Raw genomic sequence first — 19,635 nt, 5'->3', positions numbered from 1 at the left:
TTAATTTTTTTTAAGCTTGCTTTTCTGAATTAGGCTTTGAAAACTGTAAAGCTGATTATAGCTATTCTGCATGCTGTTTTAGATTCTTTCATTTGTAATTTTTCAATTTGTATTTATTATCTTTACAAGTTTTAGCAAAATGCAGCTCTAAAAAATTAAAGAATAAAATGGAATGAAATTGCAATTAAAGATATGTTATTTACTACACACACACACACACACACACACACAGCAGCTCCTTGGGACATAAGAGAATTAAGTGACTTGCCCAGAGTCACAAGGAACTGCAGTGTGGGGTGGGGGGGAACATATCTTTAATTGCACAATTAAAATTTTAATTGAAATGCAGTCCTAGTTTTTTTAAATCCATTTTCCCATTGTTTCCCTCTTTATTTTAGCACCTTACCATCTGAATATGATGCATTGCTTCCAGATTCCTTCTTATGGGTGACACAAAACTTAGCCATACTTCTTTTCTTTCACCTCAGGTTAAGATATCTCTGCCAAATTATCCCCTGATATTCAGTGCAGGGCTATCTGCGGGCACGGCACTGAATATCATGGAGTAATTTGGGGCAGGCAGGCTGCTGGAGCTTATGCAGGTCAATATTCAGCCAGGGCCGCATAAGAGTTATGTGGCCCCGACTGAATATCAGGCTGGGGCCACATAACTTTGTTTTTGTTTTAAAAAAAAAAAAGCCCCTGAGCCCTGCCCCCCCCCCCCCCCCCATTGTCCCCTCCTTCCTTCCCCCCAGCCCACATTTAGGTGATGTTATTGGTTTAGTTCATGTGCTTTGGAATATTTTTCCTTGTTCACTTATTTTGTATTTTTTGTGATACTTTTTGAAAATAGTGGATAATAACCTGTTTGTTTTATTTGAGTCAACAATTCTTTCCAAGCAACTGAACTGTAAGTTGGTTTTCTTTGTTTGCTACATTAAGAGTGAGTCTAGTGGTAAACGTTTTCCTTGGGAATGGTTTAGCTTGCTGTTGAAACGTTGTGACCTCATCTAGCCTAGGAACAGCACACCCACCCCATCCCTGCAAATTCTGTTAAAATTATTGCCATTACTGTAGGTCCTCTTCCCCATGTCATTCTCTACCATGAACCATTAGAACTGTATATAACTTGCAGCATCAGAGGGACTATAGGGAACAGGTTTATATCCTACCCATATGACTGTGTAATTTTAGTACATGGGTGGGCAACCTTTACAACAGAAGGCCACATGAATGTCAATACAGTCCCTGATGGGCCACAACATTACATAATGTTGGAACCAGAAATGCATAGAGCTCCATAATCCTTCTGTGATAAGTAAGTTAAAATTTAACTAGAAATGATGGAAACAAACTGCTAGCATGGCTATTCTGAAAATATTTCTGAAATATGATATTTAAAATCACCAAAACTCTGGTTAATGCCATTTTCTGTGTATACTTCCAGTTTTAGTATCTCCACTATCATAAGAGTGTGCATAACTGAGGTTGTCTATTTTGTTTCTCCTCAGATGCAACAGTCACATACACTTACAGTTGAAGATCTTATAAGGAGGAAGGTATTAATCAAGTAGAGCAAGTCATCTTACAGCTCACAGTTTAGGGTTCAGCCATCAGATACACCAGTCAGCAAGATACTAAACAAACAAACCTACCAAGACCAATAGCTTTAATGGAGAACACAAGGGTTGTATTAACATATCTCCTAACATAGCTCTTCATTAAAATTACCATGCATTAGGAAAATTGTGCAACATTGCCACAGTTTTAAAGTTGTGTAGGTTTTACCTAAGTCACCCTTGAAAACTTCTTTTCACCCTCCATGTACATTTCTTCAGCATGTAGATTACTTAGTATCATGTAACAAAATGGAGTAAACCATATGTTTTCTAATTAAGTATCAAGTATACATAGAGTGGAAGTTTAGAATGGATGGCCAAGTCTCTACATGAGATATGGACATCCATCTCTCATGTATTTTAGAACAGGAACTGCTAACATACAGTCTGTTCTAAAATGGATGTCCTAATGCCCCAGCATGAACATCCATGACCAATGTCCAAACTATGAATGAGGCAAAACAGGGGACTTGGATGTCCATGTGGCAGCAGAAGAGGAATATCTATATTATAAATAGCCACACTGCTGTCTATATGGAGGAATAGTCTAATGGTTAGAGCAGCCTGCTGAAAATAAGGGCAGAAAAATAGAGGTTACAGGTTCAATTCCCACTATATCTTTTTGTAACTTTTTTAAAAGCTCTAAATATGGATGTCCATCTTTTTTGGACATGGACATCCCTTCCCCTCTGCAACTAGAGTTGTATGTCCATCTTTCAGCCCCTCCCTAGTCCTACCCAAAACATGCACAGACCATGCCCCCTTGCCCTATGGATGTACTGCAGTTTTAGATGTCCAAATCCTGGCTTTATAAAATTGGGGTTTGAATGTCCATGTAATATGGATGTCTAAATGCCAGTTTTCAGACATCCAAAACAGGAATACAGCTTCTAAAATAACCACCATAGCAAACAACTGTGAAGGAAATTTTTTCTTCCCTAGTTCTGGCATAAAACGTGCAGTCTCAAGTGCCATCGAGATAGGACAATATGCATCCCCCTCCCCCAAACCATGCAAGAACTCTCTCTTTTTCATCCTATGCTTAATTGAGCCTCTTTCTTCTTTCCTTTTTCCTTCAGTCTCCCTACAGCATCTCACTCAACCACAGTTTCTTCCCTCCTTTCCAGCTCCCATAACTAACCATCGCCTTTTCAGTGTTTTCTCTCTCTCCTTCAAGTATAACCTCTCACAGTCTTTTAGATCAGGACCAGAGTTTTGAAACTGGAAACCACAGAATTATAGCACATCTACCAGAGAAGTTAGGAAGGGTGTTCACAGTGACTCCTGTTATTTCAATGTAGAGGCATGGGTACAGAGGCACTGAGAGGCTAGCTTGGTGGAGGAAACAAAAGGAGGTTTTTTTTTTTGGGGGGGGGGGGAAAAATGGCAAAAAGGTAGTGAGATAAGGGGAAAAGGAAAAGTGGTAGGAATGTGTAGAGAAGGAAAAGTGATAAATAAGCAATGGGAGGGAGGGGTAAAGGGCCTCAGTGAGAGCAAAAGAAAGAACAAAGTGAAATGTGAGGCAGCAAAATCAAGAGAGAGTAGAGAGAGACTGCAGGAAAAGAAGGCTTCAGGGGGACAGCTGAAGGTCGGAGAGATAGGGTGAAGATCTGGGCAAAGGAGAAAGTTGAATCGAGAGAAAGATAAAATATTGCAGAAGATGGGTGGAGGAAAAATAGGTTGTAGACAAAAATGATGAGGAAAAATGTTTGTTTAATTGTTCTCTTATTTTAAATTTGCTACACAATTTTGGCTCATTGCTACACAAATTTATTCTTATGTATCTGTGATCGCTACACAATTTTACTATAAAATATTCTCTGCAGCTCTTGAGTCCTCCATTCCAGCTCAACAATCGTTTCTTCTTTTTATTTCATACTGAATTTCTGAAGTTTAATGTCACAGAAATGTCCAACCACTATAGTTCTGTCAACTCCTCTAGCCCCTGGGTCTTAGACAGTCAAAGAATTAAGATTGAGTAAACAAGGGATCAGGTCATGAAATTATTCTAAAGCGAGAGTGAAGGTTAAAGGAAACATCTATGCAAGGAACTGAACCTAGTTCTCCTGAAAGAATCAATAAAATATCAGTTCCCATTATCAGTACCTAAAAAAGTGAAAACATTTTTGACTAATAGCTGCATAGGGTGCACTTTGTAAGTCTGCAACATTTGTCAAAGACCTCTGCTATAGGAGACAATAAAATTCCTCTCTCCTTTCTTAGAGTTAGCATAAGATCCCAAAGAGAGAAGTAAGAAATGTAGTAGAAAAAAATACGCATAGGAATACAAATCCCCCAACCATAAACACATTTGGAAAAAATCTTCTTTTATTGTGTTCAGGAAGTGGAGAACTTTCGTAGAGTGATGACAATCAACGCCACGACGACGGAGGTGCCCAGAAGAGCTGCAATCACAATAGTGGCAATGGCTCCTGGACCCAGTGACCCTATCAAAAGAAAGTGGAAGGAGAACTGAAATCAGAAACTGTGGAACAAGTCACAGCAAAACAAAACAAAATAATCTGTACCAAAACAAAATATATCTAATGACAGAGGACATATACACCAAAAGATTAAGTATGCAAGACATACCTTGCATGTATCTGTCTTGTACAGGAATAACTGCACAAATTTAGGGCTCAGCACATATCCATAAAGAAAATATACAAAATAAATACAGAAGAGAATAATCTATTATGTATCATAAAGCTATTATTCTAACAGGGCCCCCAAGCAGAAAAGTCACAGAGGAAGAATGTGTCACACCTATAGTGCCTTGTAAAAGTTTTCACATCCTTGCACATTTTTCACATTCTGCTATCTAAAATATACAATTCAAATACAGAAAGTAGAAGTTAATTTCACTGATCTAAACAACATGTTCCATTTTCATTGTGAATATGAAAGAATAGTTACAGAACAATTCAAAAAGTAATTAAGGATAAGAACCCCCACATAGTCTTGTTTTCATACGTTTTCACATCCTTTATGATAGCAAATCCAAATTAGTTCCATTTCTCACATTGTAGTTGAGCTGCCTTAATGAAGAATGGAGTGGTTTCTATTCTATGAAATGAATTAAAAGCAAAAGTGAAAACATATTTAACATAGAGCTACCAAAAGAACTCTGGGATAAAATTTTAAAAGGTAAAGACTGGAGGAAAGCTATAAGAACATTTCAATGTTTGAATATCCTTAGGCACACTGCCATTAATGTAAAGTGGAAAAAGTGTGGCGGCATCACCAAGACACAGCCTCAGCCAGGCCATCCCTCCAAAGTCAACGCTAATGTGCTCATAGAAATGTATAGGCGTGTTAGCGTTTAACATGCCTTAACTTTAAAGGCACATTAAAAACGCTAACTCACCTTAGTAAACATATCCCTAAGGGGCACTTTTATTAAAACACAGTAAAATATGGGCTTAGTGCATTTTAACATGGAACTTTTCCACATGCTAAGCCCATCTGTTATATGGCAGTATATGAAGGATTTTTCTTTTTATTTAAAACTAGTAAAAAAGGCCCGTTTCAGAAACCAATGAAACGGGCGCTAGCATGTGGCTTTTTGTGTGTGTGTGTATGTGTCACAGAGTTATTTTGTGTGTGTGTGAGTGTGTGAGGGTGCGGTGTGTGTGCAGGTTGTTGATGTGTGTCTTTTTTTGTTTTGTTTTGTTTTTTGCTTGGGAGTTGGGGGATGTGCTGTGCTGGCAAAGTGGGTTGGATTGGTGTGTGGCTTTGAGGGTGTGTTTCTGTTGTATTGTGTGTGTGTGGTTTTGTCTGTCAAGGAGGTTTGTGAAGGGGGGTCTTTCTGTTGGTGAAATGTAAATGTGGTTGTAGGGGGGTCAGCCTTTGTTGAGTGTTGCTTTTTTTTTCCATGTTTTTTTTTTTTTGTGTTGTGCTGAGGCAGCAGTGTTGTTTTAGATGGGCGGAAGATAGAGGAGCACGTTCTTTGTCTGTCGGTATTTTTTGGCCGTTTCAGGGCTGTTGTTGGGGAATGCTGGAAGAGAAATGTGCTGTTGGAAGCAGCGCCATCTTTTTCCATTGGGCTGGGGTTCTGGGCATCCTGGAGGTGGGTGACGGCTTGCCTGAGGACGGGGATGGTTGTTTTAAGTTGGCGGAAGGGAGAAGAGCACGGTCTCGGGCCGTCGGGGGGTGATCCGGTATGTTTGGTCCATTTCAGGCCGGCTGCAGGGGAATGCTGGAACATTTATGCGCTGCAGGAAGCAGTGCCGTCTTTTTCCGGGTGCTCGGGGAATCCCCGAGGTGGGAGACGGCTTGCCTGAGGCTGGGGATGATTGGGCACGTCCTTGGCCGCTTCGGCAAAAGGGAAAGAGGAAGGGGGTGGGGAGTTACCTGCAGCCGCGTGAGAAACCAGGTATTCTTTGTTTGTTTTGTATTATTAGTTTGCATTTCTGTTGAAGAAAGAGTGGATGCCTTTCGAATGATGGAGGTGGTGCGTCGGTGTGCGGTTGTTTCGTTAGTTTGGCAGCCAGTCTCCAGCGATTCCTAGGCAGGGAAGGAGTACTCCTCCCCCTTCCTTGGTCGCTGTTTGCTGCTAGCTGGGTCGCGGGTAATCCTTCCAGCTGGGCCGCAGCTTGTCCTGTTCGCCCACGTCCCAGATGGTGACAGGCACGTTGTTTTCCGGCTCCTCTGACTCCATGTCAAGCGATCCCAAGTATAGTCTGTGCTATAGGCCCTCTGGCACTCTTCAGTACTGGCATTAGGCATTTAAAAATTTCTCCCCCCCCCCCCCCCGGGTCTATTTTTGCACATACCCACAGCAGGAATATTCTTCTCTCGTTCCAGCGGTGTTTCTGTGCTCTCCGTGCTGCACAGATAATGAGCCATTCTGCTGGGGAATGCTCCTCCCTTATTGTCACGTAGTTTCCTCTGATTGGTCCGTCTTACGTTGCCTAGTGTTGCCTGGGAACGGTGTTGTGATGGTCCTTTGTGTTTCAGAATGTTGAGGGTATTTTTTCTGATTGGTCCGTCATGCGAGGGCGGGGCAGAGAGACATGGTCAGTGTTGTGGCTTCACCCCCATGAATCCATGAACCCTTCAGTGAGTGACTGAGTGACTTCAGAACGTTGTCTTCAGAACGTTGAGGGTGAGTTTTATTATAGTAGATATTTATAGCTCACTCTATCCTTCCATTCTAGGCAAGTTACAAAGTTAAAACATACAAAGTATTGTTAACACAACAGCAAAAATCACACATAAAAGCAACAAAAACATACATAAACAAATAAATGAACCTTAAATTATATCCCCAGGCTGTCAAAACATCATAGTTCAAAAGAAAGTGTGTTCCATTAAGACAAAAATATTTGAGTAAAATGTTCCTTAAGCTGTTTCCTAAATTGTGTTATTGAGCTGATACAACGTAATGTAAAAGGTAATGTGTTCCATACCGAGTACCTTTCTTATAAAAAATTGCACAATGATAAGTATCAAGTTTGATTTGTCTAAAAGTAGGAACATCCAGTAATATCTTATCAATAAATCGTAAACAACAAGTTGGATGACATATTCTGAGGGATGTAGCGCGTGCCAAAGGGGCTTCATTATTCAGCGCTTTGTTTGTGAGGCTAAAAACTTTGAATTTTACACACTACCGAATGAGTTGTGAATGAAGATATTTTAGTAAGGGAGCAATCTGGTAATGTGGAGGAGTGGCCTAGTGGTTAGGGTGCTGGACTTTGGTCCTGAGGAACTGAGTTCAATTCCTGGCACAGGCAGCTCCTTGTGACTCTGGGCAAGTCACTTAACCTTCCATTGCCTGCCGCATTGAGCCTGCCATGAGTGGGAAAGCGTGGGGTACAAATGTAACAAAAATAAAAAAAAAATTCCAAGATAGATCTGCATTCTGTGCAACCTGCAAGGCATGAAACTTGTAATTTGAGAGTCCTAAATACAAAGAATTGCAATATAAAATAGGTGATACTGTTGCTTATGAAAAATTGTAATCTGAAAGCAGACATTTAATCAGTCTTAATTTGAAAAAGGTTTTCTGAATTGTATTCTTAACCTGTGATTTGAGTAATAGAGAGAAATTTACCATAATGCCAAAGTATTTATATTCAGGGACAATTGCAATCTCACTCATTTTTCCATTTGCATGTAGGACTTGCAAAAAAAAATAATGCAGGGCAGCTTACTGCCTCCTAGTTAGCAGGCACTAAGTGCTCCTGCATTAAGTCCACATTATCCAGTTAGCATGCATTCATCAGAACACACTAGCTAGATAACAGTTCCACATCCATTCCCTGCTCATGGCATGCCCCCTCCTGAAAAAATTAGAAAAAAAATAACATACAATTAGCATGCGCTGACAGGCAAATTGTCACACAGCACTTTATCATGCTTTGCGGAAAGCCTTTTCCCAGCATTAAGGGGTCCTTTTACTACTACTTAACATTTCTAGAGCGCTACTAGGGTTAAGCAGCGCTGTACAGTTTAACAAAGAAGGACAGTCCCTGCTCGAAGGAGCTTACAATCTACTAAGTCGTGCTAAGACATGGCTGGCGCTGCTGTCAGTACATGGGTTTCCTGTACACTGCAGCCACTTTTAGCAAAGCACTAAAATAGCCACGTTTGATTTTTTTTTTAATGGCCAAGCACTAATTTCCCCATTAGTGCATGACCATTACCACTGGGAGCCCTTACTGCCACCTATTGAGGAGGGCTCCTGTAGTAATCAAGTTGCAAGTGATAATGTGCCTACGCTACCCGATTAATGCAGGAATGCCTACTCTCCACCCCCAGACAAGCCTCCCATGTCAAAAAATATATATATATATTTTTTTTACCATGGGAGTAACGCACGCTGATGGCCAGACTACCACAGGATGCCTCAGTGTGTCCCACGATGGTGCTTTTACTGTGCGTTAGGCCTGCTGCGCCTTAGTAAAAGGGCCCTTAAGTGTGCATTAGCGCTTAACACAGTTTAGGAAAAGGGCACCTGAAGGAATTAGAATAGTGAACCCTTACTCAACAATAGTCGGACTAGGTCCAACATGACAGTCATTAGGAGGTCCTCCTAGAGTCCGGAAAAATTGTGCAGGTTCATAAAGTATATACTGCATATTCTGATATCTGATAATTTACAGAAATAACCTCCTGATATAAAACCAAACATTTCTTCTGACTGATCTGCTTCCATTTTGAAACCTCTGGAAAAATCTATACTTTGGATCCCATAAATGTAGAATCAGAAAGCCTAAAGTACATTTTTAAAATTGGCTCTTTATCCTGAAGATATACGTGCAAAGTTCCATGAACTGTTACTTCAGATAACGAAGTCTCCAAAATAGCTGAAACATCCAAAGCTCCAGAAGATTCCAAACCTGACCGCATAGGTTGTAATATGTGATCTTTTTTAAAATATATAGTGGTGGCAAGGCAGCATCAAGATGTTTAAGAATCTCCTTAAGAAATTTATAAAGGAAGTCTTTAGGAGACTCTATCTTAAATTGAGGAAAATTAAGTAATCTATGATTCACATTTCTATTGAAGTTCTCCAGATTTTCAAGCTTCCTATGAAGCAACAATTTATTGTAAGACATTGCTTGAGAATTCTTTAATTCTTCCACTTAAGTAGTAATAGCATCTAATTTTGATTCATGAGAAGATAATTTAACTTCAAAATTTTGTAGCTTAAGAGAAATATGCACAAAACCTGATGGAGTGACTCCATTGCTGTTCAAAGGAACTCCAAGGTGATCTTTTGGATGGTTGCAGAGCAGGTAAGGTAGATGCCAGAGTCTCCAGGCCAGTAGATCCATAAATGCCAACTTATTCCAAAGAAAAGATGGAAGATATTGCAGCCATACTCATGACTGGAGTGTGCAGAGACACCGCAGTAGCTGCTACATGTAAATCCATTCACACAGGGTCAAATTGAGAAGCCTGCCCTTTGGCCTTGGAAACATTTCCGAGTTCCTTTCTTTGCTGTGGGAGGTCTGCCCTTGTACACCCAGGTCCCAGAGGAATCTCTGGGGCTAAGTGCCATATAGTCCTCCAAGCTGGGGCTCTTCCTCGCCTCAACAGTGGATTCATGCAGAAGGAAGGGTTCTGCAAAGCTGGAAGTCTGGTGCACAGTGGCAGCAACAGAAATAAGGGGAGAAATTCCCTAAAACTTGCCCTTCCATTTAATCATAGTAAGAATTTTAGCAGTAATAACATAAGAAATAAGGAAGCCAATCTAGAGCACTGCTGAACTGTGTCCTCTCTGACAACATCTTGGTTCTTCCTGCTCAATGTCTTCAAGATTATTCCATAAATATTGCCAATATGGGAAGTGGCAAGAAGGAAGCCACTGTTGAAAAAGAAATCCACATGCTGTGCAAAGAAACACTCAGGGAACGCTTCATATATATGAGAGAAAGATTTTATGTCTGATGACACCAAAGTGAAACTTTCATTTCTCAATACTAAGCAATAGGTGCTATATAAAGCAAATACACTCATCCCTATAGTAAAGCAAGGTGGAGGCAACATTATGTTGTAGGGGTGCTTTGCAGCAATAGGTCAGGGAGGCTTGTAAAGATAGATCATGCAAAATTATCAAAGAATACCCCAGCAAGAGGCACTTTTGCCCTACAAGGCAGCATACCTGGAAAGGCTAGGCCTGGAGAGAAGCAGAGTGGTGCAGGCACCATGCATGGGACAGGAACCAGGAAATCTCTAGACAATACTAGGATTAAATAGGACTCAGCAAGTCTCAGGATAAACAAGACACAGGTCAGGAACAGGAACCATATCAGGAATGAAAACAGGAACCAGACTAGCAATCCATGAGGCAATTCCAGCACAGGGTTTTAGACCTGAAAGCATGTGTCCTCCTGACTTTCCTTCTATTCAGACCTAAACCAGGACACATCAATTGTTGGTCCATGGGAACATCTAGAGACATATATGCCTTAGTGGATGTTTCCTTGGCTGTATAGCTCCAGACTCAGCTCCAAAGGGTCCTAAACTCAATCCACATCGGTCCTGACAAAAGAACAGGAAGATCCTGGAGGACAACCTGTTCCAGCTGATTGACTAAAGACCTGGGACCAGAAAGAAAAGTCACCTATAAGCAGAACAATGAATCAAAGCAAAAGTGATGATAGAGTGGCTCAGCAAGAAGAAAGTGAGGGACCCTTTTAATAAGCCACATAAGCATCTACACACGCACGCATGAACATTCCTGAATCTTCACTTCCCCAGCTGTAAAGGACTAAAATACAGATTAACACATGCGTCCAGCTTTTCCTACATGAGCACACAGCTGTGGAATGCATTGCCATTTAACCTGAAAACAATTTACGACCTAATCAGCTTTCGTAAATCACTGAAGACTTATCTCTTCAGCATGGAATACCACAATGACCCATAATAAGAACTGTATCGCATCTCCACTTTCCTGTTATTCTGAATGTTTTCTTTCTATACCCGATGCTTAATTCTATTATGTTATCCATGTTCTTTATGTAATATCAATTGTATTTTTAATCTGGAATGGTGAATGCCATGAAAGAACATTGTAAGCCACATTGAGCCTGCAAATAGGTGGGGAAATGTGGGATACAAATGCAACAAATAAATATAAAATGGAGTTACCACATGGCTACCATTACCACATGTGGCTCTTCTGGTAATTTCATTTTTGATGCATAGCCAAAAAATAATTTTTATTTTCTGCCACTCGTATCGGATGCGCACCAAGTCATTTTAGAAGTATTTACATGTGTAAGTAGCAACCAGGTCAATATTCAAAGAAATTTAACCAGCCAAGGGAGACTCCTGGCCAGTTAAATCACTTCCTCAGGGCTTTCCGCTAATATTCAGTGGCACTTAACAGGTTGCTGCTACTGAATATCAACTTCAACTAGTAAAGTGAAAACTGATTATTTTGTGGGTAGTGTGGTGGTAGTTAAGTGCCCATATTCAGCACTTAATCACCTAAGTTAACTGGACAAATTGAACCACATATAACTTGGTCCTATCATCAGGGGTGGCCCAAGGCCAGGGCCGTGCCAACGCGGTAAGCGAGGTAAGCATGGCAGGGGTGTGCCGTCCTCTGGAGGACGCCCCGCCGCGCCATGCTTGCCTCACCCTCCCGCTCCCATGTCCCAACTGCCCGCCCTCTTCTCCCCCCAACAAAATCTCTCTTAAATTTACCTCCGTCCGGCTGGCAGGGCAGCAAACGGCGCAGCGTCAGTGAAGGAGGCGGCGCTCCCGACGTCTCTACTAGTCTTCCCTTCGTTCAATGTCCCGCCTTCTTCTGACATCAAGGAAATGACGTCAGAAGAAGGCGGGACATTGAGCGAAGGGAAGACTAGTAGAGACGTCGGGAGCGCCGCCTCCTTCACTGACGCTGCGCCTTCGCTGCCCTGCCAGCCGGATGGAGGTAAATTTAAAAGAGATTTTGTTGGGGGGAGAAGAGGGCGGGCAGTTGGGACATGGGAGCGGGAGGGCAGGGGAGAGAGGACAGCGATCATCTTCATAGGGGGGGGGCGCGCGCTCCAACCGCTTGTCTGCGGGGGGGGGGCGGCACCCGATCCCCTGCGGGCGGGCGGGGGGGGAGGCCACCCGATCCCTTGCAGGGGGGCGCCACAGACCCTTGGCACGGCCCTGCCCAAGGCAAGATGCTGCCTGAGGCAGGGCCAAGCTGCTGTTGCTGTCCCCCCAGGCCAAGATGCCACCCACCCCCCCATTCCTCCACCCCCATTCTGGAGTTTATCATTTTCAGGTTCCAAAAGCTGGTGGCGGCAGGTGTAATTCCCATGCGCTGCCCTGCCGCTGTCACCAGCTTCTTCTCTACTGCGGCCGCCTCTGAGGAAACAAGAAGTTACATCAGAGAGGCGGCCACAGTAAAATGAAGAGGCGGGTGCCGGCAGCAGGGCAGTGTATGAGAATCACCCTTGCCGCCGCTGGCTTTTGGAACCTGAAGAAAAGAAGGTAAACTCCGGAATGGAGTGGAGGAAGGAAGAGGGAAATGCCGCTCCCAAAAGAGTGCCACCTGAGGCCCCTGCTTTAGGTGGCCTAATGGTTGGGAAGCCCCTGCCTATCATTATCCAGTTTCGCTTAGGCAGTTAAATGCTGAACATCGCACTTAACCACATAAGAAATAGCCATCTACATAAACATGGATATTCAGTGTCGGTGCTGGGATATGACCTGGCATTGAATATCAGGGGCATAATGTTGGCGGTGGGCAAAAAATGCTGCCTGCTGCCAGCTGAATATTTAAATGGACAGGTTCTATACATATGCAAATAGTAAACACTAAAGACAGAACTGTTCAGAAGAGCATACCCCACCGTCTCAACATAAAATACCTGGACACCTACGTCACAATGAAACCAAAGACCTTAATGAACATTACCTGACTCTTCCTCCCCTCTCCCTCTCTAAGACCCCCCAATCCAACCTACCATACATGTACTTCATTCCACCACAATATCACTTTGTATTATTCACACCATGTATTTGTTCTTACTGGAATCGGCTATCGCCGTTAACGGTAATATGTAAGCCACATTGAGCCTGCAAATAGGTGGGAAAATGTGGGATACCAAATGTAACAAATAAATAAAATTTGGAAACTCACTATTTACAAGTGTAAACCCCCTGAACATAGAGATTTCAAAAGCGTGTGGTAGGGTGTGTTTTGGGCATTGTCAAAAAATAGACATGTACTTCCCACTTTACAGAGAAATTTTCCTGTTGGATTTTGTACCTGCCCCAAGCTTTGTGCAAGTACCAGTCATCTGTTTAGATCTGGGGTCTAAATAAAGGGACAGGAGTGAACTGAATCACACTCTAATACCCCAATTCCATCCTCAGCAGCACACGACAGCTTCCCTTAAACCTATCTCACCACACAGCTTCACCCTGCCCCTGGCTTTCCCTGGTGACTAGTGAGGGGGGGGGGGCAGAAGAAATCCTGCACACTCCTGCCCCATCTGTGCCTGGGTTAAAAATGATGCTGCTGAACCTGTAGCAGTAGTTTCATGATACCACAACTAGAGGTCAAGCTGCTAAACAAAAGATGCATTCACCCTTATTTGACAGCTCGGCTCCTAGATGTTCAATTTAAAGACTATCAATAGGAGATCATAGATGCCATTTTGGCCCTTACCTGGACAACAATACTTGTTGTGGCACTTAAGGACTAGGGTTGTGCCCTTTTCCATGCATGTCCTTTCAAAGTCTTTAAAGCTTGAGTTCAATGCTCTGCCCAGCTTGCCTTTGCTTTGGCTTGGTACACATCATAATAGAAAGCAGTAGTTGCATGCAATGAGGGGCACAAAATTACTCAACATTCTATTATACATACCATCTCCATTCTCCAGATACAGCTGGGTGGTGTCTTCTGTTGTGTAGAATGGGATGCCCGTGATATCTGAAAAGTGTGCTGCTGTAGTGGTGCTGTCTATGGGACCGCCACCTGATGGTAGCTCAGAAGGATCATTCCACAGTGTTGGGGCAGGACCCACTGGATAACCTCCTGAAAACAGATATAGTTCTTGTTACATTTTTGGTTCATTCTCAGATCAAATTACTGCCTGTCTGTTGTATAAATAGTCATAAGACAGAACCTCTGAGCAGTGACACTGATTTCCCCATTTCTCAGCAGGTGCTTGGGGGTGCACTGGTCAAAGAAAGGTCACCAAGGGCTTCCTTCCAGAGAAGGACCAATCTAACTTTGGTGATTCCTGAACACAAAGTACAGATGGCACCAAATTGGACCATTGATTATCTTCATAATTAGGGCAAAAGCAGTTTTTAAAATTAAAAATCATGAACTGGATCATTTCTATTCTGTTCTGTTCATTTATAACCCACCTCTAGTGTTGACAGCTTTTGTAGAAAAATGTAATAGTATCTCAAATAGATGTTCTCTGGATTTAATGTTACTTTTTATACAACATTTTCTAGAGTGGATTAGTGTGGAAAAAGTGAAATGTGATGAAGTTATTGGGAAATTGCAAAAGGAAGCTGGATTTATGGAACATTTACAAGATATTAATGTTACAATTGATAAATTTAAGAAAAAAATAGGAGTACAAAAAATGAAAACATTTCAGTGAGATTAAAAAAAACCAAAGACTATAAACAGGGATATGTATATCCCTGGATAAAGGTTAAAACAGAATCTGCTGAGAATCAAATTCAGAAAAGGGGGCGTGGGGTTTCATTTATCAGACAGCTCCAGTAGTGGAGATGATATACAGGATGGTCAAGATGAATTAACAGATGGGGATTACTGACACTCCAGAGGCTTGGGAAGGTCAAGAGGCAGACAACACCAAGGGAGATTGGGTTCCAAACCCAACACCCACTCACAGAATCTCAATAAATAGCCATTAATTAATATTTCTAAATTGGAACTTTCTGTGGCTGAATTATCTTTATTGTTAAAGAGTTTGTCTTTTGTTCCGATAGTTGGACATGATGCCTTCCAGTTCAAGCTGGATTTGGAGAAATTCATTAGAAAACTTCAATTGAAATTGTATTTTTCTACAACATGGCATGACAGTGATGATAGATCAGTAGTTTGGGAAACATTTAATTGGATGCCTCTGAGTCCAGTTGATCTTTCAATTGTGGTAATCAGAAGACAAGTGTTATGAGAGGTGGAAAGCATGGAGCATAAACGATTCTTTTTCAAATACAATTTGAATAAAGATGAACAGAAATCCACATTGACTTTGATGCAAATTTCTACTGTGGTTATACAGAGGGCAGATAAAGAGCATGCAATAGTCCTAATGGACAAGGATTATTATATGCAGGAAGTCTATTGACGGATAAACAAATGCATCTGCCTATGGAAGAAGATCCTTCTGTTGTTTGATCAGATATGTAACATCACATATGTAGGTCTCCATGAAAGTGTTTTGACTAGAGCAGAATATTGTTTTCTGAATTACTGATAATTCAAGATTCTAATTATTTATATTTTGCCCAAAATACACATGAAGTTGTTGGACAATCTCCAAAGTGTCCTATTGTCTCAGCCAGAGACTCCCTTTTAGAAAGGGTATGCCAATATTTGGATTGCTTTTTTGAGATCTCATGATTAACCATGTCATCATATATTAAGGACATCACACACTTTTTATATTTGTTACAAGATCTACATGTCATTGACGATTCCATTTTGTTGGTCTCAATGAATATATGCTCTCTGTGTATCAATATACCACAGGATGAGGTGGTGAAGAAAGTATCTGATGTTCTGGAGAGCAAACCACATAAGAACATAAAACGTTGCCATGCTGGGACAGACCAAAGGTCCACCAAGCCCAGCATTCTGTTTCCAAAAGTGGCCAATCCAGGTTACAAGTATCTGGCAAGATTCCAAAACAGTACAATACATTTTATGCTGCTTATCCTAGAAATAAGCAGTGGATTTTCCCCAAGTCCATCTTAATAATAGCTTATGGACTTTTCTTTCAGGATGTTAGCCAAACTTTTTTTAAACCCCGCTAAGCTAACTGCTTTTACAACATTCTCCAGCAATGAATTCCAGAGTTTAATTACAAGTTGAGTGAAGATTTATTTTCTCCAATTTGTTTTAGATTTACTAGTTTGTAACTTTATTGCGTACCCCCTTAGTCTTAAAATGTTTGGAAAGAGTAAACAAGTGATTCATGTCTACCTGTTCCACTCCACTCATTATTTTATAGACCTCTATCATATCTCCCCTCAGCTGTCTTTTCTCCAAGCTGAAGAGCCCTAGCCTCCTCAGCTTTTCCTCATAGGGAAGGCGTCCCATTCCCTTTATCTTTCTCATCATCCTTCTCTGTACCTTTTCTAATTCCACTATATCTTTTTTGAGATGCGGTGACCAGAACTGCACACAATATTCGAGGTGTGGTCGAACCATGGAATGATATAAAGGCATTATAATGTCCTCATTTTCCATTCCTTTCCTAATAATACCCAGGGCTTTTTTTGTGCCGGTACACACCGGTACAGTGTACCGGCACCTTTCACCCCCCCCCCCCCCCCCGGTGAGTCCTGCACCCTTCCTTTCACTCCCCTACTTACTACTACATCGGACTCGGCAGCACGAATGGTGCAGGCAGCGATTGAGAGAGGCTGGCAGTGTCGGAGCTTCCCTCTGCGAGTCCCGTCTATGTTGCTTCAACGTCCTGTTTCCGCATAGGCGGGACTTGCAGAGAGAAGCTCCGATGCTGACAACCTCTCTCAAATGCTGCACCGTTCGCGCTGCTGAGTCCGATGCTGGCAGCCTTTCTATCGCTTCGCTAGCAGGCAGTGGAGAAGGAGAATGGACTGGGGGAAGAAGAATCGCTGGAAATGAGAGAGGGGAGGACATGGAAATGAGGAGAATCGCTGGACATCAATGGGAGGGGAGGGCAGGGAAGAGAGAATTGCTGGACATGGATGAGAGGGGAGGGCAGGGGAGAGAGAATTGCTGGACATGGATGGGAGGGGAGGGCAGGGAAGAGAGAATTGCTGGACATGGATGGGAGGGGAGGACAGGGGGCAGAGAAGAATCACTGGACATGGATGGTAGGGGAGGGCTGGGGAAGGAGGATACATACTGGACATGGATGGGAGTGGAGGTTAGGGAAGAGAGATTCGCTGGACATGGATGGAAGGTGAGGGCAGGGGAGAGAGGAGAATTGTTGGACATGGATGAGAGGGGAGGGAAGGGGAGAGAGGAGAATCGCTGGACATGGATGATGGGGGTGACAGAGGAGAATAGCTGGACATGGGAGGGGAGGGCAGGGGAGAGAGGAGGCATGCTGGACATGGATGGAGGGGAGGGAAGACAGGAAGGAGATGCATATGGATGGGAGGGCAGGAAAGAGAGGAGAAATGCTGGAAATGGATGGAGAGGAGAGCAGGAGATAGAGGCGAATTGCTGGACATGGATGGATGGAGGGGTTGGCGGGGAGAGAGGAGAAATGCTGGACTTGGATGGAGGAAAGGGGAGAGAGAATTATTGCTTTATATGGATACAGGGGAGGGAAGAGAGGAGAAATGCTGGACATGGATAGAGGGGATGAAAGAAAAAAGAAGAAGATGCACATGGATGAGGGAAAGGGAAGAGAGGAGAAAAACTGCACATGGATGGTGTGCCGCAGCCGTGCTTTGCTGGCTTTGGATGGCCACCCAGTTACGGGGCAGACACCCGGACAGAGCGCTGTTGCCGACCCAGGCCGGACCGCAAAGCGATATGAGGCGGATCGCCATAATCGAACGGTGGGTTCTTCTCTGCTAGGGAAACTGATGCCACCTTGCGGAGGCCTGAACTCAATGGCGGCATAAGATCGACGGACGACCACGACTCGATCTGGAGGAGCGCTGGAGACTGGATGGGGACGCGGAGGAACGAACAGCCCACAGAACCCCAAGTGGCTGGTCTGCTGACCCGCCCTGCTCCCGCTGGATCACTGAGTTCGGACAGCCAGCGAGCGGTGACCAGAGCAGAGACGACGTGCCCAATAGCCTGATCACACAACCGGAGGACTTGAGCCATTCGCGCTTCAGCGAGACGGATCTCCCCAAGCCACGTGGTCGCGACCGCCTGGAACAGACCCGCTGAGACAGCCCTCGGACTGCCTACATGATCAGCAAGGCTGAAAGGTCAAGTCTGTGGTCATTCAAACGTGACCACCAGCAACACCGACAGCCAACAATTGCAGAACATCGGGAACATTGCGAGAGAGCGAGACGGAAGACTGAAAACGTGGACCTACTCCATTATTTTCTTATGTTGAAACCTGCAAGTATCCGCTGTCTTCAAATCCCTTCCCATACAATACTGTAATGCTTACCCTCACCCGACACATGTAAGTCTTCTACACTTGCTTTAAAAAAAAACTTTATAAATATAGAAAATTACACTAACTGCTAATCGCTGACACTGACCAACACCGATCTGCTTAATGTTGATAATGCTGATGTTATTACTGCTTAATATTGATACTGCCTGATGTTAATGCTGCCGATGTTAAGATTGCTTAATGTCCACGCTGATTAATGCTGATACTGCCTAAAGTTGATGCTGCTTGAAGTTAAAACTGCTTGATGTTAGGATTGCTTAATAAGTATACTGCTTGATACTACACTTATTCATCGCTTTATGTTCACACTGATTGATGTTGATGTTGCCTAAAGTTGATACTGACTGATGTTCATATAATAAATCATTCACTAGCACCTCAGGCACAACCAAAGACCACGCACAATAGCCAACATGAACACCAACAACTTGCTTATGATAATATACTTCCTCCCCCTAATTTACCATGCATGGACCACCACCAACATAAATAACAGCATACCCACAGCACACAAACCCTACAGACAACTTAATCACAGCTCAACAGACCATAAGAATAACAACCAACTAAAAGGAAAAACAAACACATATGGAAACAACCAACAAACAGGAAAGAAAGGACACAACAGAACCAAATACCAAGAAGACAGGCAACTGATAAAAATTAACACATCCATGTCCCAAAACAAAGCTTACCACTCAATCCAAATGGGGTACATAAACGCCAGATCAGTAGTAAATAAAACAGAGATCATAACAGACTGGATCACTACAGATAATATCGACCTCCTATTCATCACTGAAACCTGGATCCACAACCTAAAAGACCCCATAATTTTAGATTTATGCCCATCAGGATACAAAATTACCCACTGGACAAGAAACGGAAAAAGAGGAGGAGGAATAGACATAATATACAAATCCGAGTTCTCCATCACAGCCACAGCCGAATCCATCCTGCCACAACTTGAAATCGCCTCGGTAAGAATCAATCACCCAAAATTGCAGGAACACCTTAACGCAGTCCTACTCTACAGACCGCCAGGAAACTGGCAGGATTCCCAAACACACTTTATGGACTTTATATCAAATACTTGTATCTCAACCTCAAATCTTATTATAATAGGAGATACCAACTTGCATCTTGAACAGATTACCTCAACAAGCACCCAAGAATGCAAAGAGTTCCTAAAACTATGGAAT

At 42.8% G+C, this 19,635-nt stretch overlaps 1 protein-coding gene across 1 annotated transcript in view; it reads right to left on the bottom strand.

Moving 5' to 3' along the window:
• Positions 1–2,463: 2,463 nt before the first annotated feature.
• SNORC (secondary ossification center associated regulator of chondrocyte maturation) overlaps positions 2,464–19,635 on the bottom strand; it is a 91,621-nt gene continuing 74,449 nt past the window's right edge. Inside the window, exons 2-3 of the mRNA XM_030216416.1 lie at positions 13,948–14,118; positions 2,464–4,066 (exon numbers count right to left, since the gene is read on the bottom strand). Coding sequence (XP_030072276.1) covers positions 3,957–4,066; positions 13,948–14,118 — 281 coding nt within the window. The 3' untranslated portion in view covers positions 2,464–3,956. The remainder of the gene's footprint in view (positions 4,067–13,947; positions 14,119–19,635) is intronic.

This window comes from Microcaecilia unicolor, chromosome 10 (assembly GCF_901765095.1).
Source record: "Microcaecilia unicolor chromosome 10, aMicUni1.1, whole genome shotgun sequence".
NCBI lineage: Eukaryota > Metazoa > Chordata > Amphibia > Gymnophiona > Siphonopidae > Microcaecilia > Microcaecilia unicolor.
This window is presented reverse-complemented; position numbering and strand designations above follow the sequence as displayed.